This window comes from Felis catus, chromosome A2, assembly GCF_018350175.1.
Source record: "Felis catus isolate Fca126 chromosome A2, F.catus_Fca126_mat1.0, whole genome shotgun sequence".
NCBI classification, from domain to species: domain Eukaryota; kingdom Metazoa; phylum Chordata; class Mammalia; order Carnivora; family Felidae; genus Felis; species Felis catus.
In genome coordinates, this window is record NC_058369.1 from 3,023,279 (window position 1) to 3,050,523 (window position 27,245).

Sequence of the window (27,245 nt, forward strand, 5' to 3'; positions counted from 1 at the left end):
CACACGTTTTCGAATTTATTTTTATTTTTATTATTTTAAGACTTTAAGGACACTTGATCCCTAAGGCGGGGCTGGAACTCACGACTCCGACATCCAGAGTCTCACGCTCTTCTGGGCCAGCCGGGCGGGCGCCCTGGAAACACACATCTTTGCTCTCTCGCCTCCCGCTTTTGACACAACCAAGTTTGAGCTGCGCTGCCCGCGCGCGCTGGGGAGCCAAGGAGGGCTCTAGAGCAGGGGAGGCCCCAGTTAGCGCAGATTCCAAAGGTTACCGTGGGTGGGGAGGCGCGACCCGCGGGAGGGTCGCTCGCAGGGGCGGAGCAGCGCGGGCTGCAGGGAAGCGGGGGAGGAGGTGGTCCTTCGCCGGTCCGGGGCCAGCCGGGGGGCGCCGCGCGCCCGCGCCCCCTCGCCCCCGGCCGCGCCAGGACCCGGATGTGCGGTGCGCGGGGCGCCGCGCCGCTAGGGCCGCACCGCGGGGCGAGGCTGGGCGCCCGACTGCAGGCGCCGGCAGTCGCTGCGCTTGGAACACCCATCCCCTCCCCCGAGGCCGCCGGGCCTCAGGGCTCGCACCTGGCGGCCGTCCTGCGCGGGGGCCGCGACACCTGGCTGCATTGTTGTCGCCACCGCCCCCTCCTTCCCTCCTTCCCTCCTTCCCTCCCTAGGCAGGACCCAGCGCTGAACCCCACCTGTGCAGGGCTAGTATCCCTTTAAGAAGCCAGACGCCGCCAGGGGTGGGCGTGGCTGCCGCGAGCGAAGGGAGGGTGGCGGCGTCGGGCCTCCCTGATTGGCCCGAGGCCCGGGCGGCGGTCGCGCGCGCCTGCGCACTGCGAAGCACCGCTCGCCGGCCGGGGGGAAGGAGGGCGCGCGGGTGCTAATTGGCCGCCATGGCGGCCCCGCCCGCGAGTGGCGGGCGGTCACGTGACGCGACGGCTGGGGGCTCCCGGCGCGGGGGACGCTGGTGGCCAAGATGGCGGCGGAGCTGGTGGAGGCCAAAGTGAGTGAGCGGCAGCGCCGGCCCGGGCGGGCGGGAGAGGGGGCGGGGGCCGGGCGGCGGGCGGAGGTCTGCGCCTTCCGCCTGGGGCCCCACCGCGCGGCCCGCTCGCGGTTCGCTGCCCGGCCCCTCGCCCGCCCCTGGTCCTGGCGCGCCGGGTGCGGGCGGGGGGCGGGGAGGCCGGGGGCGGGGCCCCCCAAACCTTACCCTAGCTTTCGGGCTGGGGGTTGGTTCCCGGGCTTGAGGCGGGGTCGCCCCCCCCCCCACTAGCCCTAGTGGTTAGGGTCCAGTCTGCCTAAGCACGGGGACAGGGCCGCGCCTCCCAGCTAGAGGAACAGTCCTCCGGACAGCATGACGGGCTGGGCTGCTCGTCCCCTCCTCGCTCTGAGCCGGGGTCCTACGCTCTGGCCTGGGGTGGGGGGAGGTGTCTTCGCCTCTCCACCCCCCACGGCACGGAGGACTAGCATCTGGGTCTCAGCCTCCCCGCCCAGCAGACCAGCTGGGGTCGGCGACTCCTTGATCGGAAGGGTCCCTTGATCCTGCTGCCACCGATTCCACCATCCGGGGTGATGACCCAGGGGTTCGAAGCACCCGGAAACACAGTGTTCTTTGGGGGTCTGTACCCTGGGGTGGAGTTTGGACCCCTAGTTCAGCTCCCGCGTTGGTCCCAGAGCCCCGCCCCCCTCCTGACACCATCTCTCTCGCCCTCCGAGTGGGGCACCGAGTCACTTGAGTTTGCTCTCCAGCCTGGGATGGAGCCCTGCTCCCTGTTCTCTGTTCAAAGCCTTCCTAATTCTCTCCTCGTTCTCGGGTCCTGGGCTCTGCCTTCCTCTCCCGTCTTACTTACCCTGGGGACAGCATCTGTGAGGCTTTGGACTCTGCTCCTGGGGTCTGTAAACTTCACCCTAGCAAGATCAGGCCCCATACTGGCCGTTTCTCCTATACTCCCTGGTGAGTCTACTCAGATCATACTCCCCCCACACAACTCCCAGACCCCTGCTTTGGATCCTTTTACGCACCCTGACTCTGGCTTCTAAGGCTCGCTCTCCCTTGCTGCCGGTTTTTTGCACCGATTCATGGAGAGTCCCCCACCTCTTTCTTTAGTGCTCCTCGTGCTTACTCCATTTTGGGGTCCAGGTTCCACGTCCCACAGATGCCATCCCTGTTCTAGGGATGTACCTTTTTTCCAGGTACCTCCCTCACGGCAAGGCTCCAGAGACCTTGTCCCGAACTACACTGGGGTTGTTTTCTTCCTCCTTGCGAAGTTTACTCCAGGCCTTTGGTGGCAGCGAAGTGGGGCACCGGACCTTTGCTGGACAGAGGCTCCGCCCCCTGCCCCGCCCCCAGTCTCCCCTCCCCAGGGTCCTGACCTGTGAATGTTTTCTTTCTCGGGTTCCTCTTTCTCCCTTCCTTTCCCACTGAGATCTGAAATGCAGCTCCCTTCACCCCCCGGAGTGTCCCCCCCTCCATGCCTGCACCACACGCCCTACCCGTGTCTAGCGTTTGGAGAAATTTGAGACTTGCCCTGGAGATGCGGAGGTCTGGACTCTGCAGGCCCAAGGTGGCAGCTGGTGGGCTTGAAGTCCCCCGGAGCCCTGAAATTCAGCCGTCCTGTGGGGCTGTGATTCTGGGCCCCTGGGCCCCTGCTCCCCGCCGCCCCCCGCCCCCCCCCCCCCCAGGGTGGGGACTAGATTCTTCTATACCATCCAGGGCCTTGAAATCCGATCTGATGAACTCTACTTGACCCTCCGGTGGCCGGGGGGGGCCCCCCACCCCAATTAAATCAAGTTGACCCTTCTTTCGAGTTGCCTCAAACGGGCGCCTCTGTTCAGTGAATCCCCTGAGGTGGTGTGTGGCATTTTGCACAGGCCCCCTGTCCCCCGGAGACCAGGACCTGAGCTTTTCCCCCCTCATGCTCCGGGGGACCTGTCCCCGAGGCAGGTTGAGGGAACGGGCAGCTCTGCCCAGGCTGTTTTTCCACGCAGCTCCAAACGAGCCCAGAGTTGAGACTGTGGAAGCCGCTGGGGCCCGGTGCTGTTTACAAACACGGATCTGAGGGCCAGGCGGGGTAGGTGGAAGCCATGGCAGGAAGTGATCTGCAAAGCGCTCGGGGCGTCTTCCTGAGCGTGTGTGCCCCTGTCACGCTGTCCCCCCCCCTCCCCCCCAGTGTCAAGGGCGGGCTTCGTGGTGGTGGCAGCTGCTGAGAAATCCGAGTCGTGAGCATATGGCAGCTTGAGGGATGTGCCCCAGGATGCTCGTGCGGCAGCTCGGGATGTCCAACCTGGTGAAAGGGCCAGGCCTCGGCGGGGGCGGGGCGCTCCCAGGGGCGGGATCGGGTTAGAAGATGCCTTGTGGTCAGACTCGGCCCGCCGAGCCCACCTGCCTTTAGCTCCGTGGCGGGGAGTCAGCTTCCACATGACATCGCCTCTCCCCTCCAAGGCCTTGGGCCTCTTCCAGAAGAAACATCTTGCCTGCAAGCCTATTTTCTCTGCTCAAGGTAGGAAGTCAGGCTAAGGAAGGTGAAGTCTCTCCGTTTGCACAAGCGTTCGGGGCTCGCTGAGGGCCGGCACAGTGCTTAGGTCCCGAGGCAGGAGCTGTGCTGGGATGTGAGGGTCCCCAGGCCCCCAGACAGCTGGGTGGGAGCGGAAGGAAGCGCCCTCAGGAGTCCGATGGCCCCTGCCGCTGACTACGCAGGGAGGCTCTGGGCCGGCCGCTTCTTTCTCGGAGCTTCAGCCGACTCACCTGCCTGGCGGGCACGGCCCCCTGCGAGACTCGTGAGCAGGAAGTGGCCGTGTGGCAGACCTTGCGCGTCCATAGTGCAGGGCTGGGAAGAAGGCCCTACAGCAAGGAAAGGGCTCCCCCTTGAGATTTTGCAGGCCGGCCGGGCACCCCGCGCACCGGTATCTGGTTTTGTGCCCCGACAGCCCCTCCGCCGTCAGCAGGTGTCTGTCTGCTATACGCCTGGGAGAGGGTACACATCTTGCTTGGATAGAGAGCACAGAGGGGCCTGACAGAGGGGCCAGGGTCGTCTGGGAACCCGGGGCTTCTGAGTCCCCCTGCTGCCGTCAGACTCCACGCCTCACCCTTGAGCAGCCAGGAAACGGGAAACCCCAGAGCCTTTTGGCACTGAGACCACTATGTAAACACCCTGGCCGGGTTCCCGCCCGCCCCCGACTGTCAGACTCTTAAGTTGAATTTAAGGGCTTTATGGGTTTCCTTGGGTGCCGTCCTGCCCTGTGCTCGCCAGCTTTCCATACCTTCCCTCATCGCGTGTACCTGTTTCCCCCGTTCCCCTGGAAGTTTCTTCTTCCCACCACATTGCGTTCATCACAGGCCGGCTTTGGGGCTCGGTGCGGGTGGCCCATCCTTCAAGGATACTTTGCTCATGTAGCATGTTGGGGGACCCTCACACCCCTCACTCCCCCTTGGCGTCCGGGGTCTCACAGAGGGCAGGCCGCAGCCGGGCAGCCCCAAAGAAAACACTGGCATCAGCTGAGCTCTTGTGTTCGGTTTGGTTTAGTTGGAGGGACCCTGCCAGACCTCTTTCGTCGCTTTGCCGCAGCTCAGTGAGCGGCCTCTGTGGCTGCTGGATCCCCGAAGCCTTCCCCTTAGACCCGCGGTTCTCGGTGGGGACGATCCCCTCCCCAGAGGATGCTTTGTAGCGTCCGGGGGACGTTTGCGATGGTCACCGCTGGGGTCTGGGGCAGCTCCTGGCATCGAGCGGAGGGAGGCCGGGGATGCTGCGGAGTACCCCACAGTGCCCAGGGCGGCCCCGCCCCAGAGAACAGTCCAGCCCCGCTGTCCACAGTGTCGAGGCAGAGAAGGCCCGCTGGAACGCGGCGGACGTTTGATGCTCGCCAGCGCTCAGCTCCGTGCGGACGCCTGCGGTGCCCAAGGGGGAACTTACCCCCTGGCTTCAGAGTCAGGCCCGGGCCTAGGTTTAGGTCTTGGCTCTGACATGGCGCTCACCCCGGCCCGGCAGGGTCGTTTTGAGAATCAGAGTTAAGTATATGATCACGTGCACAGCTCCGTTCCTGGCAGGTGATCGGTACTAGGTTGTGGCTCCCATTCTCCAGAGGGAAGGGAAAACGCGTTTGTGGCCAATGTTGATTTACTCTGCTTTCCGTGTACGTTGCCTCCTCTGGTCCTCCCCACATCCTGATGAAGTGAATCCTGTCGTCCTGATGAAGAGACCGAGGGTCAGAGAGGCCATTAGTGTGCTTGGCTAGGGAGCGGCTGAGGCTGTTTACGGGTAAAGCAGGATCCTCAGTTCCTGCCCTGGGGATGCTTTCAGGCTTGAAGATGGGAAACGGGAACCTAAAATAGAAGGCAGTGGTGTGTGTGTGTGTGTGTTGGGGGGGGGGGCAGTCAGAAGCTTTTGCTGCGTTGGCAATGCTGAGGGAGGTTCGAGGAGGAGGAGGGGAGCAGGGCTGAGCTGGGAGGGGGCATCACAAGGAAGGGTGAGCTGGCAGCCTGAGCAAAGACACGGAGGTGGGACCGAGCCTGGGCTAGTGGGCCAGGTGCTAAAGCTGCCTCCTCCTCCTGGGTCCTTGCTCCCGCCAGCTAGAGTGAAGGGGGCTCGGGGGCGGGGCCAGGCGGCACCTGATGGGGTCTCACTTTGCCGTCCCCCCCTAGTTAGGGCCCAGGGGGCTCCGGAAAGCCCCTTGTCCCATGGACCGCCCCTGAAGCTGGCAGCGTCCCTTCTGAGCACGTGTGTCTGTGGTTGCTTTTTCTCAGAACATGGTGATGAGTTTCCGAGTCTCCGATCTTCAAATGCTCCTGGGTTTCGTCGGCCGGAGTAAGAGTGGACTTAAACACGAACTTGTCACCCGGGCCCTCCAGCTGGTCCAGTTTGACTGTAGCCCTGAGCTGTTCAAGAAGATCAAAGAGCTGTATGAGACACGCTACGCCAAGAAGAGCTCGGAGCCTGTCCCCCAACCCCACCGGCCCCTGGACCCCCTGACCATGCACTCAACCTATGACCGGGCTGGCACGGTGCCCAGGACTCCCCTCTCGGGCCCCAACATTGACTACCCCGTGCTCTATGGGAAGTACTTGAACGGACTTGGACGCTTGCCCGCCAAGACCCTCAAGCCAGAAGTGCGTCTGGTGAAACTGCCCTTCTTTAACATGCTCGATGAGTTGCTGAAGCCCACAGAGCTGGGTGAGTCTGCCACTGCCCTGGGGGTCCCACCGGGCATGGGACCAGTGGCCACGGCCAGCCCGTCACCGCCCCGGAGCGTTTTCTGGGGACCAACGAGGGCCATGGGGTTGCGGGGGGCTCTCCCTCTCAGGAAGCGCAGGGGCTACCTCTGAATCTTTATATTAGCCACATAGCGTCGTCTCGCAATTGACCCCAAATTTTAGTAGCTTAAAGTAGTGGACGCTCATCTGCTCTGTTTGTGAGCATCAGAACTCGGGAGTGGATTAGCCGGGTGGTCCTGACTCAGGGTCTCATGAGGTCTCAGTAAAAAGCTGTTGGCTGGGGGCTGTCTCATCTGAAGGCCCGACTGGGGCTGGCATCCACCCACTCACCTGGCTGCCGGCAGGACTTGGCTTCTTGCTGGCTGTGGACTAGAGACCCCAGTTCGTGCCACACGGTGCCCGTGGACGGCTCGAGCGTCCTCGCTGTGTGTAACGGTGGCCGGCTTCCTCTGGAACCAGTGGGGGTGGGGGGGGAGGGAGGGTTCGTGTGCACATCTGTGTAGGATCAGCCAGAAGCCACGTCCTCTCGATGCCCTAAGCTTCGAAGCGGCATGACCTCGTGTTCTCTGCTTTGCATCGCGTCCGTCCCACAGACCAGCTCTGTACATCGTGGGTGGGGAGTGGACCGGGCTGGGCCGTCCAGAGGCAGGGATCGCTGGGGGCCCCCTGGGATGCTGGCTTCCAGGTCCTAACTCCCAGTGGGTGGCAAAGGGGCTGGAAGTTGGATCCAACCTTTCTTCTGCAGAGGGTAGGCGCCCCATGGGAGCAGCCTTGGCCAATGGGTTCGGGCCTGTCAGCATGGGCCAGCTGGCTAGGGAATGGCTAGCCATGCCCCCGAGAGGTACGCCGGGGCTGGAGGAGACCCATGCCAGGGCTCTGTGGCTCCTCCCTGCTTATTCATCTGGCCCCCGTGTTGATGGGGCACCTGCCGCGTGCCAGGCCCCTAGAGCGGCGCACGCGGCCAGGCCCCCAGCCCCCAGCCCCTTGCCAGCGGCTGTGATGATGGGGCCGGGGCGGGCGTCAGCCTGGTCTCGGCCTCACGTGCTGCCCCGATCTCAGGGCAGGGGGGGCCCACCCTGGGAACGCGGCAGGAGACCGAGAGCGCCCCCCGCCCTCGCGAAGGTTCCCTTCCGGCTTTCCTCGTTCAGGGCCTAGAGGTGCCCCCAGCCTCGTCGGAGCCGTGGGTCCTGCCACCCCTGCAGCCCATTCCCCATTTCTCCCTTTCAACCCCCGCGTCCTTACCGCGCCCCCGCTGCACACCTGGCCCTGGCCCTCATCGTGCGTCGGTCCCTGCGTGCCGTGGCAGAGGCCACGGTCCCTCCGGGCCCCCACCCGCCATGCCCCTCGCTGTGTGGTTCGCTCCCTCCCACCCTGCTGACCCAGCGTCCTGTCTCGCTCGGCCAGGGGGCCCCTCTCTGCACGCAGCGTTCCACGCCGGCCCGTGCCAGCCAGCCCGCCGTGTCCAGCCCCCTTCCTCGCCGGAGCCCTTGAGCTCCGTGAGGTTCGGGGAGGGGGCTGTGGTTCCGGGAGAGGCTGCGGGGGTGGAGGAAGGAGTCGCCGCGGGTCTGGGCCCGGGACCCTGAGGCTCTGCCCTCCTGCCTCCTCTCGGGCAGTGTTTGTCACCAGCCCCCGGGTGGGGAGCAAGTTGCCATAGCAGCACCTGTTGTGGGGTCGACGTGGCCGCACCGGAGACCCGAGGCCCTTTCCTGAGCTTCTGGACGCCTTCCCTGTCTGCTCCCCCCAGCTTCTCTGTGCATGTTGGAAGCCACTCTGCCCCTACCCCCAGGGACTCTGGCAGGCTCTGCGGGCCTTGGGACTGGCTGGCTCTGAAGGTCAGGTTGACGTTTCAGGTTCCTAAGGACTCGAGGATGATCTTCGTGATAGAGAGGCTGGGTTTTCACCGGGAAGCAGTAAGGCTTGGCACTGGGTGGGGGACAGAGGTGACTTTGAACTCCAGGGCCGGCAGCCTCCCTCCCCTGCCTGGACCATGGGCTTCCTTCCTGCATGGCCCACTCCCGCCCCCGCCCCACAATGCATCACTTTGCCCTGAGCCCCCGGGGACCCCAGTCACCTGATCTCCGGGAGAGTCTGCTCCCCTGTCTGCACCAGGAATGACTCTGCTGGCGGCTCAGAACAAAGAGGCCGACCCCGCCCTGCCCTTGTTCCCACCCACTCCCCCGCCCCTATCCTGAGTGCACCCCTTCCCTGGCTTCCCTGGGACTCCCATCCTCGGGGACCCCCTGGCGGCTGCCAGGTTCATCGGGAGAGTCCTCGTGGGGCCCAGATCTGGCCCCGAAGCGGTCTGGTCCCTCTGTTCCAGGACCAGCGATGTTGGCCACCCGCCCCTCAACCTGGGCGCCTCCCTGTGGCAGCTTCTGCAGCCCTGGCGTTGCCCCAGAGCCACTCCACCAGGCTCGAGCTCAGCCGGTTTCCCCCTCCCCCTCGCTCCTGACCATGACCTGCTGACCAAAATGAGGTCCAAACACTCTGGTCTGTTTCCCCGGAAGAGCCGCCGGCCGGCTCTAGCTCCAGGATGGAGACCGTGCCGGGTGCAGAGGGGACATAAATCACAGGGAGTGGAATGTTTGGGTTGGGGGAGGGGAGGAGAATAATGGAGTCACAGACCCAGGAGCTGGAAGGACCTCAGGAGACAAATGATGTGCTGCAGTGGGGCCGGCACCTAGAAAGGTCGGGAAACCGGCCCGAGGTCACACACCATCCTGAGGAAGGGGCCCCGGGGCCGTGTTCTCAACTCTGACCCTCCCCGAGTCATCGTGCCCTGCACCCCTGTGGGGAAGAACCCATCTTGAACCCCATGACGGTTCTGGAGCCCAGGCCGCCTCTTAGCTCGAAGAGCCCGGCTGTCCTCCCCAGGAGAGGGGCACCCGATTCCCGACCACGGCAGAATTCGGGGGAGGTGTGCCAGGGAACACGGTCCTGGTCGCGGTGTCAGCGGCCAGTCTGACGGGGGGAGGCCCGGACCCCCGTCTGGGCGTGTGGGAGAGAGGAGAGGCCGTCCTGAGGCTTGAGGGCAGAAGGAAGGAGACGTGTTGACCTGAGCAATGCTGCTCCGCGAGGCTCTGGCGTCCTGCGGCCAGCGGCTCGGGCTGTGGGGCTGTCCGTGTCCCTGCTGCCCTGGAGCGATGGTGCCCGAGTTCCCCCTGGCTCTCTACGTGCCCCTACAGCTGGGTGGCCCGACGCTGGTTGAGGCCTGCCGGTCCGGCACCTGCCCTGTCGTGCGGGGCACACGTGCGTCCCTCACCCAGCCCCTGAAGCCTTTGGGTGGTATTGCCCAGGCAGCCAGGCAGGCGTGGGGTCCCCCGCCTGGAGTGTTCTGCCGGGAAGCTGCACTAGACATGATTAAATGGTGCCTTGAGAGGAGTGATTGGGGGGTGCAGGCTTCCCTGGGGGCAGCCAGTGCCAGGAGCACCCCATTATGCATTTGTGAGGAGGTGGCAGTCAGGAGGCTTCCTGGAGGAGGCCGGGTTCCAGACCTGAGGGCCGAGTAGCCATAAGCATGACAGAGAGGAGGGAGCAGGGGAGCGGGGTGGCGGGCACAGGCCTGTCAGCGAGCGAGGGCTCAGGAAGGGAAGGCGTGGGGGCGGGAGCCGTGTGGCACAGGAGAGAGAGGCCAGAGAACGCGGGATGAGCGGGCCATGGGGATAGTGGGGACCGACTGGACTGTCCCGAGGGCTTCGGGGTCGCTGAAGGTCTGGTGAACTTTTCCAGGTCTCCTTTCGTTGGGTCCTTTCTGGGGTGGGTGTTCCCCCTGAGGCGCAGAGCCCCCTCCGTGGTTCCTCAGGTCCATTCCAGGTCCGGTCTCCCAGCTTCAGGCCCACCTGCCTGGCCGCCCCCCTGGTCTCTCCCTATACGTCACCTGCGTCTTCCCCAGCAGTCAGAGGAAGCTTAAAGTAGTGGGCTGGTCGTGTCCCTCCTCTGCTCAAAACACTCCCATGACCCGCTGACTTTTCTGCCTGGTCCCCTCCCTGCCCTCCCTCCCTCTCTCTCTCTTCCTCCCTTTCCCACTCTGCTCCAGCCACACAGGCCTCACTGTTCCTCCAAACCACGAGGCCTGGTGCTGCCCTGGGGCCTTTGCACGTGCTGTTCCTGCTGTCTCACGCTTTCCCAGAGCCTACATGGGCCTTCCCTTCCCAGTCACCTAACCTAAAGCTCGCCTTCTCTCCTAGTCGCTTTCCCTCATCTCCTTACCGCCCTCTTATCCCCTGCGGCCCTGTCCCCGACCCTGACATTGCTTGTTAATCTGTATGTGTTTTTTGACGCCTGGGCCTCGTTTGTTCCGTCGCTGCATCGACGGTGTGGAGCAGGGCAGGGGGTGCCCGTGTGAGCAGAGGCTCGTTGCTGGGAAGCAGTGTGGGGGGCCACGGTGAGAATGACCTTGAGCTAACATTCTGCAGCTCTCCTTCAGCGTGTGAGCCCCTTCCATCCGCGTAACTTCACGGGGGCAGCGAGTCACGAGCCCGCCGGCTGCGTGTGGGAGCCCCTGTGAGTGGCGGAGGTGGGCGTGAGCCCGGAGCCCCCGACCCAGGGCTTGTGCCTGCTTGCTCCCTGCTGCCCGCCAGGCCCTCTGCACCCAGCCCGGGGCACCTGCCTTCCCATCTCTTCCCGCAGCACCACCGCAGCGCCACTCGCACCAGCCACACCACCTCTGAGACCTCGACTGCCCCATTCGGGGGCCTGCGGCTACATCGTGGTGGGGGGGGGGCTGGGCCAGGAGTCAGAGACCTTGTGGGTCTGGGGGCATTGGCTTAGAGGGTGGGCCTTTCTCCTTCTCTGAGGTTCTAGGGTGCAGGAGGCCATAGGCCAGCGGGAGGGAGACCAGGCCTATCTGATTGACTTGTTTTTAAGTTTACTTATTTATTTTGAGAGAGAGAGGGGGAGGGAATGTGAGGAGGGGAGGGGCAGAGAGAGAGGAGGGGAGAGAGAATCCTAAGCAGGCTCTGCACTGCCAGCACAGAGCCCGACCCGGGGCTCGAACTCATGAGCCACGAGATCATGCCTTGAGCCAAAACCAAGAGTCAGTCGCTTAACTGACCGAGCCATCCAGGCGCCCCTCTGATTGGCTGTTTAAGGTCTCCTTTTCCTTGCTTGTTCCCGAAGCTCGTGTGCAAGTGCGTGTGCGTCATAGAAACAGGAACAGGCCCCTGTTGGAGGTTTGGGCGTGTTCTTGCCACCGTCCTTCCTCCGCACGTGCGACCCTTCGGGACCACAGCCGTGTCCCAGCTACGGTTTTAGCACCTCCCTCCCCCTCCGCCCCCCCACCCCGGTGTATCGTGAGCATCTGCTCCGGTCGTGAAGTGTTCTTTGCTGGTGGCAGTTTGCAAGGCGGCCTGGCAGCTGGGGTGGACATGTTGTGCCGGGCCTCTCTGTTGGTGTCTGGGATTGAGCCGGAGGCTGGTTCCGGTCCTCCCAGACGACCTGGGAACAGGGGTTCCCTCCCTTTAGTCCCTGGGGGGCGCTGGGGCCTGGGGTGGGCACCTCATCCCAGCCTGTGCTCCACCTGGCGGGGCCCCCACCGCCTCGCGGCAGCCTGTGTCCCCGCAGACGTACTTCTGGGTTTGTTCAAAGACACCGGGAAATTATGTTGACTCTTAGGAGGTAAAAGTCTTGGAGAAAAATCGAGCGGGGAAGGAGATGGGGAGACCAGAATTGCAGGAGGTTGTTGGGGAGTTGTAGTGTTTTGGGATTTTGTGTTTCTTAAAGTTTATTTTGAGCGAGAGCACATGTGAGTGGGAAAGGGCAGAGAGAAAGAGGGAGAATCCCAAGCAGGTTCCAAGCTGTCAGCACAGAGCCTGATGCAGAGCTCCATCCCACGAACCGTGCGATCATGACCTGAGCTGAAACCGAGAGTCAGACACCTGACTGACTGAGCCCCCAGGTACCCCTGGGGGGTGGCAGTTATAATGTTCGTTTATTTCTGAGGGAGAAGGGGAGACAGAGCGTGAGTGGGGGAAGGGCAGAGAGAGAAAAAAGGAGACACAGAATCCAAAGCAGGCTCCAGGCTCTGAGCTGTCAACACAGAGCCTGACGCGGGGCTCAAACTCACAAACCCTGAGATCACGATCTGAGCCACAGTCAGGTGCTTAACCGACTGAGCCACCCAGGTGCCCTTGGGAGGACAGCAGATTTGAAATGAAGGTGTTCAGGGACCTCTGTCATTCTGGTGGCATTTGAGCAGATTTCAGAGACATCAGGGCCATCTAAATCACTGGGGAAGGAATGTTCTGGAAGAGGGGATGTCAAGTGCAAAGGCCCTGAGGCAGGATGTTCTTGACACACCGGCAACAGAAGGAGGTGGCCGAGATGGCTGCTGTGGAATCGAGGCCACTAGGGGTGGGGACGGCATCCCCCAAGTGGCAGACGGTGACCTGCTGGGGTGGGGGTGGGCAGTGAGGGGTCTGTGTGGGACAGGGACCTCGCTGGTGCGTTTCGAATTGGAGCCACTTGGGAGTTGATGGGGGGGTAGGAGTGCCACGAGTTGTGGATGCTGCCTGCGTCTCTGCTCGGAGCTGCTGGAGGGACGGAGCCACCACTTCAGTGGATGACAGGTCTGGGTTTGGGGGACCCCCCAGCCCCCTCCCACCGTGCCGGGCATGCCGTGCCCCAACCCAGGTGGCAGCTCGCCTCCCCGGGTCGAGGGTGGTAGTCGGCTCCCCTCAGCCTTCGCAGCCGTCTTAGGTATGGGGAGCCCCGCCCCCAAGAAATAATTGCCCCTTGGCTCTTTGGGCAGGTCTGGGCATGTCTGCAGGTGGCCTGTGTGCTCCCCCACCCCCCAGTCGGGCGGCCCTCCCCCAGGGCCCTAAGCAGGACTCCGCGGGGACCGGCCAGGCCCTCAACACGCGAGCATGGGTTGGCACTGGTTTGGCAGTTAGAGCAGCCACCTCTTGCCGAGCTCCGGCCACACGCCCGGCCCCGTGCCCGGAGAAGCCCCCAGGCTCGGGCGGGGACAGCGGTGCGCACCCGGGCAGAGCTGGGGTACGAGCTCACGTGGTCTGGCTTCGGAGCCGAGCTGGTTTTTATATTTCAATTGCGTTTGCTTTTAAGTAGGTTACCTACTCTTGTGGTTTGGGATTCAGAAGGTTTGGGAGCAGGGCTCGGCCACCTCGGGCCCAGGGGCCAGCTTCGTTGACTGTTCTCGAAAACCAAGCTTTATTGACCCGTAGCCAACGCCCATTTGTCTGTTTACCATCTCTGGTGGCTTTTGCGGTACAAGGCGGAGTGGGGACGTTGAGGCACAGGGCATGTGGCCCACAGAAACCAAAAATACTTACGTTCCCGCCCTTTACGAGAACAGTCTGCCCACCAGTGTTGGAAGGGCTCGGGCAGTAGGAGGAAAGCTGGCTCCTTGGGGCGCCTGGGTGGCTCAGTCAGCTGAGCATCGGACTCTTGATCTCTGCTGAGGTCACGACCTCACGGTTTGTGAGTTCGAGCCCCGCGTCGAGCTCTGTGCTGACGGAGCAGAGCCTGCTTGGGATTCTCTGTCTCCTGCTCTCTCTGCCCCTCGTCTGCTTGTGCGCTCCTTCTGTCTGTCTCTCCCCAGATGAATAAACTCAGAGAAGAAAAAAAAGGAAAGCCGACTCCTTCTTTCTCCCAGTCACCCTGAGGCGGCGATTGTGGCCAGCTCTCACAGAGCCCCCCATCCAGAGATGTCCTTTGCACACATCTCTCCCTCTGCCCGGTGATGCAGATCTGGTGTGATAGACGCCTGTCTGCACCTGCTGCTTTCGGCTAACAGAAGCATCTCGGGGTCCACCCCTTATCGGAGCTTGAAGAGCTTCTGGATGCTTGCCCGTTTCAGGGTCGCCTGGCATTCCCTCGTCAGCTGTCCTGGAGTGAAAGTAATCCCTGTGCCCAGCGTGGGGCTCGAACTCACAACCCGGAGATCAGGAGTCACCTGCTCCACCGATGGAGCCTGCCAGGCGCCCCTTTCCAGTGAAGCTTTGAATGTTTAAAAGCTGAGGTGTAATTTACATACGACAGAGTCCTCAGATCCTCAGTGTGTAGTTTGAGTCTCACCCCGGGAACCCAAACGCTGTAGACCCACAACATTTCCGCCACGTAAAGCCCCCCACCCCTTCGGACGTCCCCCGTCTCGGCCCGCACCCCTAGAAGCACCCCCCGTCGTCCCGATTCCTGTCACTGCGGGCGAGTTCCACCTGTTCCTGGACGCGGGCCAGGGCACGTGCGTCAGGTACTTCTCGGCGTCTGCCTGCTGTGGGTCAGCACCTTGGCGGTTAGATTTGCCCGCGTGGCCGTGCGGGGCATCGGTTTTAGGGTTCGTCTGTTTCTGCACCGGCCGCCACTCGGGTTGTTTCCAGTTTAGGGCTCCTAGAAATACGTTTGCCATGAGCGTTCTTGTACAGTCTTCCTGGGGACCTATTTCCTTTTATCTGGGGGCACATACGAGGTTGCTGAGCGATTGGGTAGCTGTGCGTTTAACTTTGCTAGAAGCTGCCCGGCCGTTCCAGAAGAGGGGTTGTGCCCGCAGCAGAGACTTGCTCCGCACCACCCCCCCCCAGCACCGGAAGTTGTCACTGCGTTTTAGCCATGCCTGTGGGCGTGTGAAGGTTTCAAACCTGGGCCAGATCCCAAGGGCCTGCACGTTTGCCGATATTTTCTGAAGAATTTTTGCATCTGTGTTTGCGAGGGATATTGACAGTATTCCTTTTTTTTTTTTTTTTTTTTTTTTTAATGTGTATCTGTTTTGAGACAGACAGTGTGTGTGCGCGTGTGGGATTGGGGGAGGGGGGCAGAGAGGGAGAGCGAACCCCAAGCAGGGCAGGCTGAGCACCAACAGCCCAGAGCGTGCGATGTGGGGCTCAATCTCAGGGTGATGATGTGTGCCGAAATCAAGAATCCGGTGCTGGACCGACTGAGCCCCCCAGGCGCTCCCTCACTGTTCCTTCCTTGATGCCTTTTTGTCAGGTTTGGTATCGGGCTCATGCCGGGATTGTAGAGTGAGTGAAGTGTCCTCTTTACTCTTTGAAAATTTGTATGGAGTCTGTATCGTTTCTTTTTATTTTTTTCTAAGGTTCTTATTTATGTATTATGAGAGAGAGCCTGAGGGAAGGAGGGAGGGTTAGAGAGAGAGAGAGAGAGAGAGAGAGAGAGAGAGAGAGAGAGAGAGAGAGAGAGAGAATCCCAAGCAGGCTCTGCACTGGGCAAACCCCGACGCAAGGCTCCAAACCACAGATTGTGAGTTTCATGACCCGAGCTGAAACCAAGAGCCAGACGCTTGACCGACTGAGCCCCCCAGGCGCCCCTATATCGCTTCTTAAATACTTGAGGGAACTCCCCAGTTGGATCTGGTTTTCGTGTGTGGAGGACTTTTCAACGATGAGTTCAGCTTCCCTAACTGATAAAGGGCTTTTCAAACTTCGTGCGTGTTTTGGCACCAGTTTGGTAATTTGCGTCTTTGGAAGAATTTGTCTATTTCATCTAAGTTTTCAGATTTATTGGCGTAAAGTCGTCCACCTCATTCCCGGATTAAACTAGAAGGCTGTGGGATCTGTACTGTCGTCTGTCTTTCGTTCTGACAGCCTGCGTTCTTGTGATCTTCTGTTCGTTCTAGCTAGTTTGTCAAAGAACTCTCGCTTGAATGATTTTCTCCCTTGCTATTTTTATCTTTAATTTCTTTCCATCTGGTGACTTTGGCTTTAATTTTCTGTTCTTTTTCTAGTTTCTCGTAGAGGAAGTGCAAGTAACTTATTTGAAACCTTTTTCTGTCTTTTAATAGAAGCAATTTAAAGCTATAAGTTTGCCTCTAACGACTGTGTTAGCTGCTCCTCCCAAGTTTTGGAGCGCTGCATATTCTCTTTCAGTTCAGAGCACTTTCCGATCACCCCCGGGGTTCTCGATGCAGATGTAACTGAGAGTGCGGAGCCAGCTAGTCACCACCCTGGTCTCCATCCCCTGGCAGACATCCCCCCACTTGTGCACCCAGCGGGCACTTTGTAATGACTAGCGTGCCTCCGTGTGTGGGGTCCCTGCTGTGAGCTGGGCTGCTCCGTGACTCTTGTGCACTCAGAGGCCCAGGGTGGTTTCGCTTCCCTGCCTCCTCTGCCGGCCGTGAATGCCCGAGGCAGAACCTGTCCCCTGCTTGTCCCTGTCCCCTCCAGCGGTGCCTTGCAGGGCCTAAGCTGAGCGCCGCGCAGACAGGCACGCGCTTGCCGGGCGTCCAGAACAGCCGTGCGGGGTGGGGACACAGTTGTCGCTGGCGTGGTACAGACCCAGAGAAAGCAGGCTCCAGGTGAAGCGGCTGGCTCAAGGGCACGCGGTCTGCCCCACGGCATCCTGCCAGCCCGGCGGGCTCCTCTCCCTGAGCCCCGCGCTTCTCAGTCTTCCTTGGCGACGCCTGAACCTGGAGGGCTGAGAAGGCTGCTCCTTCTCAAGGGGCCCGTAATGGGGAGGTGGGGGGAGGCGTTCCCTGAATCACAGGCTGCGGGGTGGCACCAGGAAGGCCTGGGCTCCCCCCGCACCTCGTCCCTGGTGGCCCTGCTTCCACCCCACGTGCCTGGCTGCCCGGGTGGGGCTCAGCCTCTCGCGCCCCGCTCCCCGCAGACGTGGGCACGGTTGGCTCCCTCATCGGGGACCGGACGTCCCCCTGACCCTCCGTTTGTTTTCAGTCCCACAGAATAATGAGAAGCTTCAGGAGAGCCCGTGCGTCTTTGCGCTGACGCCAAGGCAAGTGGAGCTGATCCGGAACTCCAGGTGTGCTGCGCCCCGCGCCCCTGCTGACCTCCTCGGCGGGCGGTGGGCTGGCGTGGTCTGGGGCGAGCCGGCCTTGGCAGGGGAGGGGGGGGGGCCTTCGGCAGACCCCACGGAGGCCCAACGCCCCATCCCACCCCCACCGTGTGCGCGGTGGCCCCCGCCCCCCGTCCTGGACACGGGGCCAGTGTCCCCTCCAGCACGGCCCCCCTCAGCGCCGCTGGCTCGGGAGAGGGGTGCCCTGTGCCCCGGGTGGGGGGCGGGGGGGCCTCAGCAGCATCCCCGGCTCCCGTCCCACTTGATGGCGGGAGCCTCCCTAGTTGTGATGAACACACACGTCCCCCCCAGACACTGCCCGGGGTCCTGCAGGGGCCCCTGAGCGAGGACAGATGAGGGACGAAGGCTGTCCCCGGTCTCTGCTATCTGAGGCCTTTCCGTCTGCAGCTGAGACAGAAGTCACCGCTGGAGCAGCCACTTGTTGGCCACGTGGCCCGTGCCGGGCCCATACCCACCAACCCATTTAATATCCGCGTGGACACCCCCCGAACTGTCCAGAGAGGGGGGTCCTTTGTCCCAGGCAGCAGTGAGTAGTCAGGAGAGGAGGCTTCAGTCAGCACCCACGGACTTCGTCACCAGGGGAGGTGGCAGGTTAGCCCGTGTGGCGTGCTCAGTGCCCTCCTGACTCGCTGACCCCTCTCCTCCCCTCTGACCCCCTCGGCGCACAGAGAGCTGCAGCCCGGGATCAAGGCCGTGCAGGTGGTCCTCAGGTAAGCTGGGCGGGCCGCGGCCCCCGCCACGCCCACCGCAGGTGCATCCCACCGGGCCCCTCTCCCTCCCGACGGTGTCTCTCGGGCTCCCCGCTCATGGGGGGGCCCTGCTCCTCCTCTCTTCCTGCTGTGTGTCCTTGCCTCTGCCTATGGACATGTCCCCAGCTAGCCTCTCTCAGACCAGCTCTTGGGCCCCGAGACCCCCCCCCCCCCGCCCCCGTACCGTGCAGAACGGCGATCCACCTGCCGGGCAGACGTGGCCCCTGTGGCCTCCGCCCTGGCCCCACGTCCACCCTCCCACCCCTCTCAGGGCCACCCCTCCATCCAGAGCCCCCTTTCACGGCCTGATGGGCTCCGCTGCCATTGCAGAATTTGCTACTCGGACACCAGCGGCCCCCAGGAGGACCAGTACCCACCCAACATCGCCGTGAAGGTCAACCACAGCTACTGCTCCGTCCCGGTGAGCGGGGCGCCCCGGCAGCCCTGGGCCTGCTCTCGGGGGCGGGGCTGAGGGTGCGGAAGGAGCATCTTCCGCGGTGTGAGCCCCCATGGCTGCTTCCAGGGCTACTACCCCTCGAATAAGCCTGGAGTGGAGCCCAAGAGGCCGTGTCGCCCCATCAACCTCACCCACCTCATGTACCTTTCCTCGGCCACCAACCGCATCACCGTCACCTGGGGGAACTATGGCAAGGTGAGTAGGGTTCGGGCGCTGCCCGCCTGCCCGCCACCACCACCACCCCCCCGCTCCCCCCAGGGGGGCCCTGGCCGGCCCTGACAGCCCCTCCCCCACCTGTATCCCCAGAGCTACTCCGTGGCCTTGTACTTGGTGCGACAGCTGACCTCTTCGGAGCTGCTGCAGAGGTTGAAAACCATCGGGGTGAAGCATCCGGAGCTGTGCAAGGCGCTGGGTGAGCTCGTAGGAGGGGTGCGCCCCAGCATCCATGCATCACCCCGGGGAGCGTGGGAGGAGGAGCGGAGCCAGTCACGGATGAGGCAGGGGTGAGGGAGGTGTGCTCTCTAGCCCGGCGAGCCCGGGGCGGCGAGAGCTCGGGGTGAAGCCCGCCGGCATCCTGGCAGGGTGAGCACCTGGGGGCCGTTCCCACAGCCCCGAGCCGGGCACGTCCCTGGAGACGGGGGTTCCAGGCAGATGCCTCTGACTGCTGGGTGGGGGCCAGGGACACGGAGGGCAGGAGCAGACCCAGTTTGCAGTTGTGGGCCCCGGGCAGTGACGCAGTCTGACCTCAGACGGCAAGACTGGTCGTGTTCAGGGAGGGGGGACGGGACACAGGGAGCACTGAAGGTGAACCACTCCCCAGACGGACAGACAGCAGGTCCTGTCTCTCCTCCTGTGTCCCTGCGCCCAGGGGCTGCCCAGCCCACAGCAGGAACTTCATCTGCAGGCGGCTGTGTAGCCTCAGGCAAGTCAGTGGCCCTCTCTGGTTGCCACAGCTTCCGACCAGATGCCCACGATGGCCCTGGGCCGGGGGGCTTGGCGACGTCCCCGTTTGACCGTTGGGGACACTGAGGTGCCGAGCGGCAGGGCCTTGGCCCGTGCGCCCCACCCCGCCGCCTCCCACTTCCCTGAAAGAGCCCTTTCTTCGAAACCGCCCCCCTACCTGCCTGTCTCCCTGTGGGGACAATGGCCAGCTTGAGCACAGGAGGCAGGCCCCCAGCAGCATTCTGGCCACGCAGGCCGGGGGCAGGCATCGGCAAGGGACTGGGCGGCATTCATGTAGGCGGCAGCCCACGGGGCGGGGGCGGGGGCCTGGACGTCTGGCTGACCTCGGTGGGCGACGGGTGGGGGGGGAACCCTGCTGTTCCCGGGTGCGCAGGGGCCGGTGTGGGTGGGGCTGCCTCGGCCGGCTCGGAGCCCATGGTCAGGCTTCCTCTCTGAAGCCAGCGCCAGGCTGGGCCTCTGGGCCGCTGGCTGGTTGCGCTGGAAGTCCTGTACCTGGTCTCACCTGTGGCCTCCTTGCTGCGCCCAGTTTTGTCTCTGTTGGGTCGGGCGGGGGGAGGCGGCCTTGCTCCAAACCCGATGCACCTCTGAGGCGAAGTTCACGGCGAGGTGTGAGGGACCCACGTGGCCTTCGGGACAGTTGGGGAGAGTGGAGTGGGATGAGCACCCTCCACCCAGTGTGGAGGAGGGCCGGGCGGCTCTGGGCCGTCCGTCCGGAGCCTTCAAGGGCTGGGGTCTGGCAGCCGGTCTGGCCAGTCTCCCGGTTCTGCCCAAAAAGCTCCGGAGGGAGGGAGCCTGTGGGTCGCCCCAGGGTTTGCGGCGCCTGAGTGTCCTTCCAGTGCCTCCAGTGCCGCGTTCACCGTCGAGAAGGAGGCCTTGCACGTTGCCGGGGAGTCTTTCCAGGAGGGGGTTGGCTTTGTGGTGGGCACTGGCCCCTTTTCCTTTGCCTTTTCCTTTTTTGAGACGTAGACTTCTCGCCCCGCCCCTGCGGGGTTTGCTGGGGGGTGGGGTGGGGGGTGTAGGGGGGAATCGGTGCTAGCCCCGCCCCCCCAGCGCGTCCGCCGGCCGCCTTGACCATCCTCGTCCCCTCCCCCCCCCCCAGTCCTCGCCGAGTCCTCCGGGGATGGCTTCGTGGGGACTCCCCCGTTGGCAGCTGTCGGTTGCCGCCACGTTTCTTCCCGAAGAAGCCTGTGGGCCGTAAAAACCCGCCGCGGGGTCGGGGCGCCGGCTTATCCAGCATGGCCGGCCGCTGCCCGGGGTGCTTTCCGGGTGACCTCCGCGGCCCTGGGCGCTACGGCCACAACGCACCTCTTCGTCCTGGGAGGGTGGAAGTGGGGGTGCCTGACGCGGGGGTGGGGTGTGGAGCCGGCAGCACTGGCGGGTGCGGGAGGGCCCCGCCCCTCGGCTCCAGCCCCGCAGACGCCTGTGTCCCCTCTGCTGACAACGGCCACCCCTCCCCCGCAGTCAAAGAGAAGCTCCGCCTGGACCCTGACAGCGAGATCGCCACCACGGGCGTGCGGGTCTCCCTCATCTGCCCGGTGAGTCGGGGTGAGCGCGTCCTGTCCCCTGCCCGCCGCGGGGCGGGGCAGTGCCGGGCCGCGCGGCCTGCTCACCCCGCCGGCCCCCTCCCCGCAGCTGGTGAAGATGCGGCTGTCCGTGCCCTGCCGGGCGGAGACCTGCGCCCACCTACAGTGCTTCGACGCCGTCTTCTACCTCCAGATGAACGAGAAGAAGCCCACCTGGATGTGCCCCGTGTGCGACAAGCCGGCCCCCTACGACCAGCTCATCATCGACGGGTGAGTCGCCGTGGGGGGGGGCGGGGCGCGGTGGGGGGGGGGCCCTCTCCCCCCGGCCCCCCCGCGATGAGCCGCAGAGCCGCAGGACGAGGGGGCCTCTCTGGTCGGCTCCACGGAGCCCTTTGGCAGCCTCGGAAGGCCTGGCCACGAGCGAGGTGGGTGCCCCGGCGGGACCTGTTGGGGCCCGTGCCGCGCACCCGGTGGCGACGCGGCTGAGGCTGTCTGGGCCCAGGAGGTCTGCTCGTGACCTCCGGATCTGGAGTGCATCTGCCCCACACCAAGCAGGGACCCCAGGAAGCCCCCGCCTCACATCCACCACACGAGCCAGAGAGCTGTTCCCAGAACGGGCTTTGGCACAGCCTCTGCCGGGAAGGTGGGAAGGACGCGTCCGCCCTGAGCTCTGCTCCTGGCTCTCCTGTGCCCTTCTTCCCAGGTGGCGCCAGCATGCAGCCAGGCTGTCCCCACCTCCTGAGCGGCAGGCCCTCCCCAAGCCACAGGGGGACAAGGGGAAAAAGGCCATTCTCCCCAAAGGGGAAACTTTGCTCAGGTCTTAGGTTTCCAGAAACCGAGCCCAGCACCTGACTGACCAGCTCCTGCCAGGCGCCAGCCACACCCATCTGTCCCCAGGGCTTGGGGGGGGGGGGGCAGGGAGAGAGAGAGAGGCCGGGGTCAGGCAGGAGTGGGTCTGTGGCCGCGCTGCTGCACCGGGAGGTCTGTGAGGGCCGATGAACCTCGCGGGGCAAGTGTGGGCCCCGTGGGCCCGGGAGTGGCTTCCTGCCCATAGGGGCGTGGCTTGAGCGTGTCCCCAGTTCGAGTGCTTCTCTCCATCTGGTCACCGCACTCAGGCTCTCGTCAGGCCGTCTCTCCCGACCGAGCCAGGAGGTGAGCCTCATCGTCCGCGCCTTGCAGATGAGGAAACTGAGGCTCAGAGGGGACAGTCACCTACTCTGGGCGCCCCCAGCTCACAGGTGGCCAGGCCGGGACTCAGACCCAGGTCCGGTCAGCTCTGAGCCCGGGCCCCCTCTGGAGGGCTGAGCTGGCGCGCCCCAGTGCCCCCACGCTGTCTAGCCTCAGGGTGGAGAGAGGAGGCCCCTGGGGCCGGGCACAAGGGCCGGGGCTGAATGGCTGCTCTGTTCCGGGCCTGGCAGCTGTGCGGCCCCGTGCCTGCCTCTCCCCCCACCCCCACAGGCCTAGAGCGGGTCACCCAGGCTCGAGTGGCGGCAGCTCCGACCGCTCCAGGGGCAGATGGGTCTGGGGCTCGGGTGCGGCTGTGCCTCACACAGACCGCAGTCCCAGCATCCCGCGGGGCCTGGGCACAGCCAGGGAGGCTTCCTGGAGGCAGGGTCCTTGATTCATGCTTTTCCTCGAGGACTTGTCATTTTGTCCCATCCCTGGCCGTGCGCTGGGTGATTCCGGGGTCCCCGCGAGAACTTTGTCACAGATCCTGCCTTCAGAGAACTCCCAGCTGGGCGTGGGGAGCGTGGAGAACCCAGCCGGACAGAGATGACCCCTGTGGCTTGCGCTCTGCCTGGAGGAGGAAGGGGCTCTGTGGAGGGGGCTCTCCAGTTGGAGACGGAGACCCACACGGCAGGCAGAGCTGTGTGGACGCAGGGCGACCCCGGCATGGTGGGTCTGTGGGCGTGACGACCGGAGTGTCTGGAGCAGGGAAGGGCCTTCCTCCTGTGTGACAGCGGCTGCGGTGGTTGGGTCCCCTGAGGCGGGTGCAGCTGTGACACTGAGCTCACGCTGGGGGCCGTGACGGCCTGTTGCCACTGCACCAAGTATATCCCTGTCCCAGACCTGGCCTGGCGCGGGCCCTCGGTGGCTGGAGACGGTGGGTGCTGCGCAGGCCTCATCCTGTCGGTGGGGAGACTGAGGCCCTGTGGTCAGGAATTGGAACCCAGGCTTGCTGCTTTGTGGCCACGTTGGCTTCGGGGAGCTCCCCGCCCCTCCCCGGGCCTGGCTCGCCGTAGGTGCCGCGTCGGTGTTGTTGCCCGTGCGGGGGTGCCGTGGCCCTGCTTCCGCCCCCTGCTCCGCCCCAGAGCCTCTCAGGGGGGTTGTGAGCAGCACAAACCTTCCGTCCGAGCCCGTCTCCTTCTCTGGAAAGGTGGGGCGGGGGGCGGCGGCTCGGGTTGGGGGCCAGACCCCCAGGCTCACGCCGTCCAGCCGCGGCAGGGTGGGCAGCCACCGTGTGCTGCCGAGACTGGGTGGGTGACCGCAGCCCCTCGCTCGGGGAGACTGGGCCGCTGACCCGAGGACAACGGGCCCTGGCAGCCGCTCTCCCGAAGCCACTTCTGCAGAGAAGTGGGTTCCTTAGCACGCGTCCCCCCACCCCGAGTCCAGGCCTGGGGGCGGCGGGGAGACTCTCGCCGGCCCAGGAGTCAGCCCCCGGCCCCTCCAGGCTCCTGTCCAAGATCCTGAGCGAGTGTGAGGATGCCGACGAGATCGAGTACCTGGAGGACGGCTCGTGGTGCCCGATCCGCGCCGAGAAGGAGCGCAGCTGCAGCCCTCAGTGCCCCATCCTGGTGCTCGGTGAGTCCCAGCCCTGAGAGCGGGGCTCGCGGCTCGGGCTGCCCGCCGGGCCCAGCGATCGGCGCTGCTGCGCCCCGGGGCCCCCCGCCCCTCACCGCCTCCGTCTCCCACCCTGTCGCCCTCAGGCACCTCGGACGCCAACGGGCTCCTGTCCACCCCTAACCTCAACGGTGGCGGTGCAGGAGGCGCCGCGGGCGGGGGCGCCGCGGGCGGGGGCGGCGCGGCGGGCGGCGTGGAGAATGGGAAGCCGGGAGCCGACGTGGTGGACCTCACTCTGGACAGCTCGTCCTCGTCGGAGGAGGAGGAGGACGAGGACGAGGACGAGGACGAGGACGAGGAGGGTCCCCGGCCCAAGCGCCGCTGTCCCTTCCAGAAGGGCCTGGTGTCGGCCTGCTGACTGCTCACCGCCACCGCTGGCCGGACACTCGACTTTCCTGGTGCTCACCCACGCGGATGGGGCGCAGGCGGGCCTCGGGGTGCAGAGGGAGGAGTGATTTTTTTTTTTCTTTTTACTGTTCATTTTGTTTTTCCACCCCTTTCCCTGGCTCCTGGCACCTGTACCTCTGGACTCTCCTATCGGAGGATTAAAAAAAAGTAAAATGACAAAAAAAGTACAAAAAAAAAAAAAAGGAAAAAGGAAACAAACAAAAAAAAATCAAACTTTTAAAAACGAGGCAAGCCACCCACACAGCTGCTTCCCCGGCCGGAGCCCGAGCCCCGGAGCCCAAGCCACCCCGGGCCGCCCCGCCTCGCCTCCTCCAGTGACCATTCCAGCTGGTGCAGGGGGACGGGGCGCGTGGGGTGGGGGGGGGGGCGGCAGCGGGGGACACTGACGGGCACGTGCCCCTCCCCCTGGCAGCAGCCGCAACTTTGACATTCGTCTGTTCCTTTGCTTTTTTTTCTCTGCAAACACGTTCTCTCGCCCAGAGACCCTGGAGCGCACCGCCGAGCAGGGAGCATTTTAGCCAAGAAGCCATGGAGTGGGTTGGGGCAGGGAGGGGGGCGGGGGGAGCAGGGGCCGGGGTGGGGGGGGTGTGGGGGGGGCCGGGGAGGGTTTAGCCACAGAGGTGTTGTATTTTTTGAAAGTGCAATAACTTGGTATTTTGAAGACCCAGCATGTGGCCAGGACCCCCTGTGGAAGGCGGGGGCCCCAGGGCGCGGCGGCGCGTGGCGTGGGGGGGTCCCCTTTTTCTAGCCAGCTACCTCGGTAACTCCAATTCAGGTTAACTTCCCTACGGAACAGCGCAGACGTCCGCAGATGCCGCCACCAGGCCCCTCCTCGGCGGGGCGGGGCGGGGCGGGGCGGGGCGGGGAGGGCGGCCACTCCCCCAGGGGCAGCAGGGACCCCCCCCCTCCCCCGCCCCACCTTCTCCACTTGGGGTGGCTCCTCCCCCCTTTTCTTGCTCTTGGGTTTTCCGACGGGTAGAGGCCCGCCCGGCACCCCCTCCCCTGGGAGCCTCACTCTCGTCTTCCAACAGGGCCGGGCCGAGGGCCTCCCTTCAGCTGCTCACCCAGCACCCACCCCCCCCACCCCCCCACCCCCCCACCCCCCCACCCCCCCGCCCCGGGGACGCCCGGCCTCGGGGTGGGGGTGGGGTCCGGCCATCGCGGGGAGCCGGCAGCTGGGCGCCCGGCCCCGCCACCCGGCGTCCTCGTCCCCTGGAGGCCACGCTTGGTTCTCCCACCGCCTCTGCCCCGTTCGGTCTCGCTTCTTTTCTTCCTTGCTGCCCACCCCCTGCCCCAGAATAATTTCCTTTGTATAAACAGAACTCTTGTAGTCAGGAAGCAATATCATTTCAGGTCTAAAGAAGAAAGGGACATCAATCTGGCCGAGGGCAAATTCAGTTTTACTGTATAAACTCGGCTGTGCAGTGCGGCCCCTCCGTCTGCACGGGCCGCTGAGGGCCACCGTTTTCTAATATTTGTATTCTAATTTAATTGTTTTTAAAAAACACAAATAAAAAAGGTCAAGGTGAAGCCACCGGGGCGTCTTCTCTGTGTGCTGGGGCGTTGGCTGGGGGCGAGGGCATCAAAGGACAAAGACAACCCCCCCCCCCCACTTCTGCCCCGCGGTGTTCAAGATCCAAGAAACGCGGCCTTCGGTCCAGTGAGGAAGGTTTCGCTTTGGCCGCTGGGCCCGGCGTCTCCCCGCCAGGTCGCCAGGTCGAGTGAGGAGCTGAACCAGAGCCACCAAACCCCAGGACTGTGCCTGCTCCCCTGCGTGGCCAAGAAAGTACACAAATGGCCAGTAGGCGCGTGGAAAGATGCGGAGCCTCCTCACCGGCCACCGGGAGACGCAGCCCGGAGCCACCGCCCCTCCGCCGCGGGGAGGGCTGGCGTCCCCGGCCCAGTAGCAAGTGCTGGCGAGGCTGGGGGGACCGGAGGCTCGTGGGCGTGGTGGAGAGTGGGGCGGCCGCTCCGGAAGACGGGACAGCGGGCCCTCCCCAGGCGCAACACGGAGCGACCACCAGCCGGCCAGCCCCGTCCTCGCGACCCACCCGCAGGTAGAGGGAGCCGGCTCGCGTGGGAACTCCCGACACGCACCTGCAGGGCAGCGTGACTGACGGGCGCCCCAAGGTGGGGACCACCCAGCGTCCGCCGACGGGCCAGCCGATGGAGACGCGTCCTCGGGCGGGAACGTGATCGGACCTTGAACAGGAGCGAGGCGCCCGCCCCCGCCGCCCCGCAGACGGACCCCGGACACACGACGCTCAGGGAGGGACCTGGACGCCAGAGGCCACGCGGGGTGTGGGCCCGCGTGTGTGAAACGTCCAGAACAGGCCCGTCCGGGGACAGGAAGTGGAACACAGGGGGAAGGTGTGACCGTGACTGCTAATGGGGAATGGCACTTCTGGGGGTCATGGAATGTTCTGGAGCTTAGAGGTGACGATTCCATAGTTGTTGGGATGTGCTAAAGCCTCTGGCTTTACAGGCGGAGATGTGTGTGAATACTTCCAATGAAAAACAAGCCTCTCCCAGTGGACTTGGGAGCACGGGTGACCAGGCCCTTGTGGGGCTGGTGGCTGCCCCCAGCCCCCGCCGGCCCCACCCTCACTCAGCTGAGGTGGAGGCCTGGGTTCGAACGCCACGTCTGCAGCCACGTGACCCCTGGAGCCGGCACCCTGTATCCCCCCACACCCCCAAGGCCCCTGCCACTGCTCTCCCAGGCTGCGGCCCCTCAGTCCCCTCTGCCACCCCCCCAGTCTGGGTCCTGCTGGCCTGAGCCCAACTGGGCAACAGAAGGGAGGGCCTCTTCCCGGGCCCGAAAGTGCCCATGTTTGGGAACCCCAACCCAGATGTGGGGGCTGCAGTCCAGGACCCTTCGTCAATGCTTGGGCTTTGGCTCCCCTTCTTCCCCGGGGGATGTCCGGGGAGCAGCCAGCTCGGATCCTTGGTCATGTCCCGGGGACCAGCGCGGGGCCGCACGGGGTGGGGGGGGCCTCTGACAGACTTGGGGTGCCCGAGCCAGCCACCACCACTCCCCCCGCCCCCACCCCGCCGCCCACCGGCCTCCAGAAACCCTGCAGCTGGAAGCGATGGAGAAGCACGTCCAGCCAGTTCTCCCTGCCCGCCCCCGGGCCCCTTCCCAGTGCCACCTGCCAAGCCCACACTGTGGGTCACCTCCTCTGTAGGGGCCCTGGGCCTGCCGATGCTGGGGACACCCGCCCACCCCGGGAGCCCCGAGGCCAGGTCACCGCAGGGGCCCCGACTGGTGTGGGTGCGTGAGCCCAGACCCTCAGGGAAGGGGGCCCCCAAGCCCCCCACCCACCGTC

At 64.5% G+C, this 27,245-nt stretch overlaps 1 protein-coding gene across 3 annotated transcripts; it reads left to right on the forward strand.

The window, feature by feature from the left end:
• Positions 1–837: 837 nt before the first annotated feature.
• PIAS4 (protein inhibitor of activated STAT 4) lies at positions 838–25,449 on the forward strand. Of its 3 annotated transcripts, none has more exons than XM_023243883.2 (11): positions 838–994; positions 5,729–6,155; positions 16,840–16,924; positions 17,647–17,688; positions 18,058–18,148; positions 18,251–18,379; positions 18,491–18,596; positions 20,609–20,682; positions 20,780–20,940; positions 23,342–23,472; positions 23,598–25,449. In XM_023243883.2, the coding sequence occupies exons 1-11, from the start codon at positions 968–970 to the stop codon at positions 23,867–23,869; spliced, it is 1,545 nt and encodes a 514-aa protein (XP_023099651.2). In that variant the 5' UTR covers positions 838–967; the 3' UTR covers positions 23,870–25,449. The 3 variants fall into 3 exon arrangements, with proteins under 3 accessions (XP_023099651.2, XP_023099662.2, XP_023099667.2); XM_023243894.2 differs by having other exon boundaries at positions 16,840–16,897; XM_023243899.2 differs by lacking the exon at positions 838–994 and adding an exon at positions 3,327–3,488.
• Positions 25,450–27,245: the final 1,796 nt, after the last annotated feature.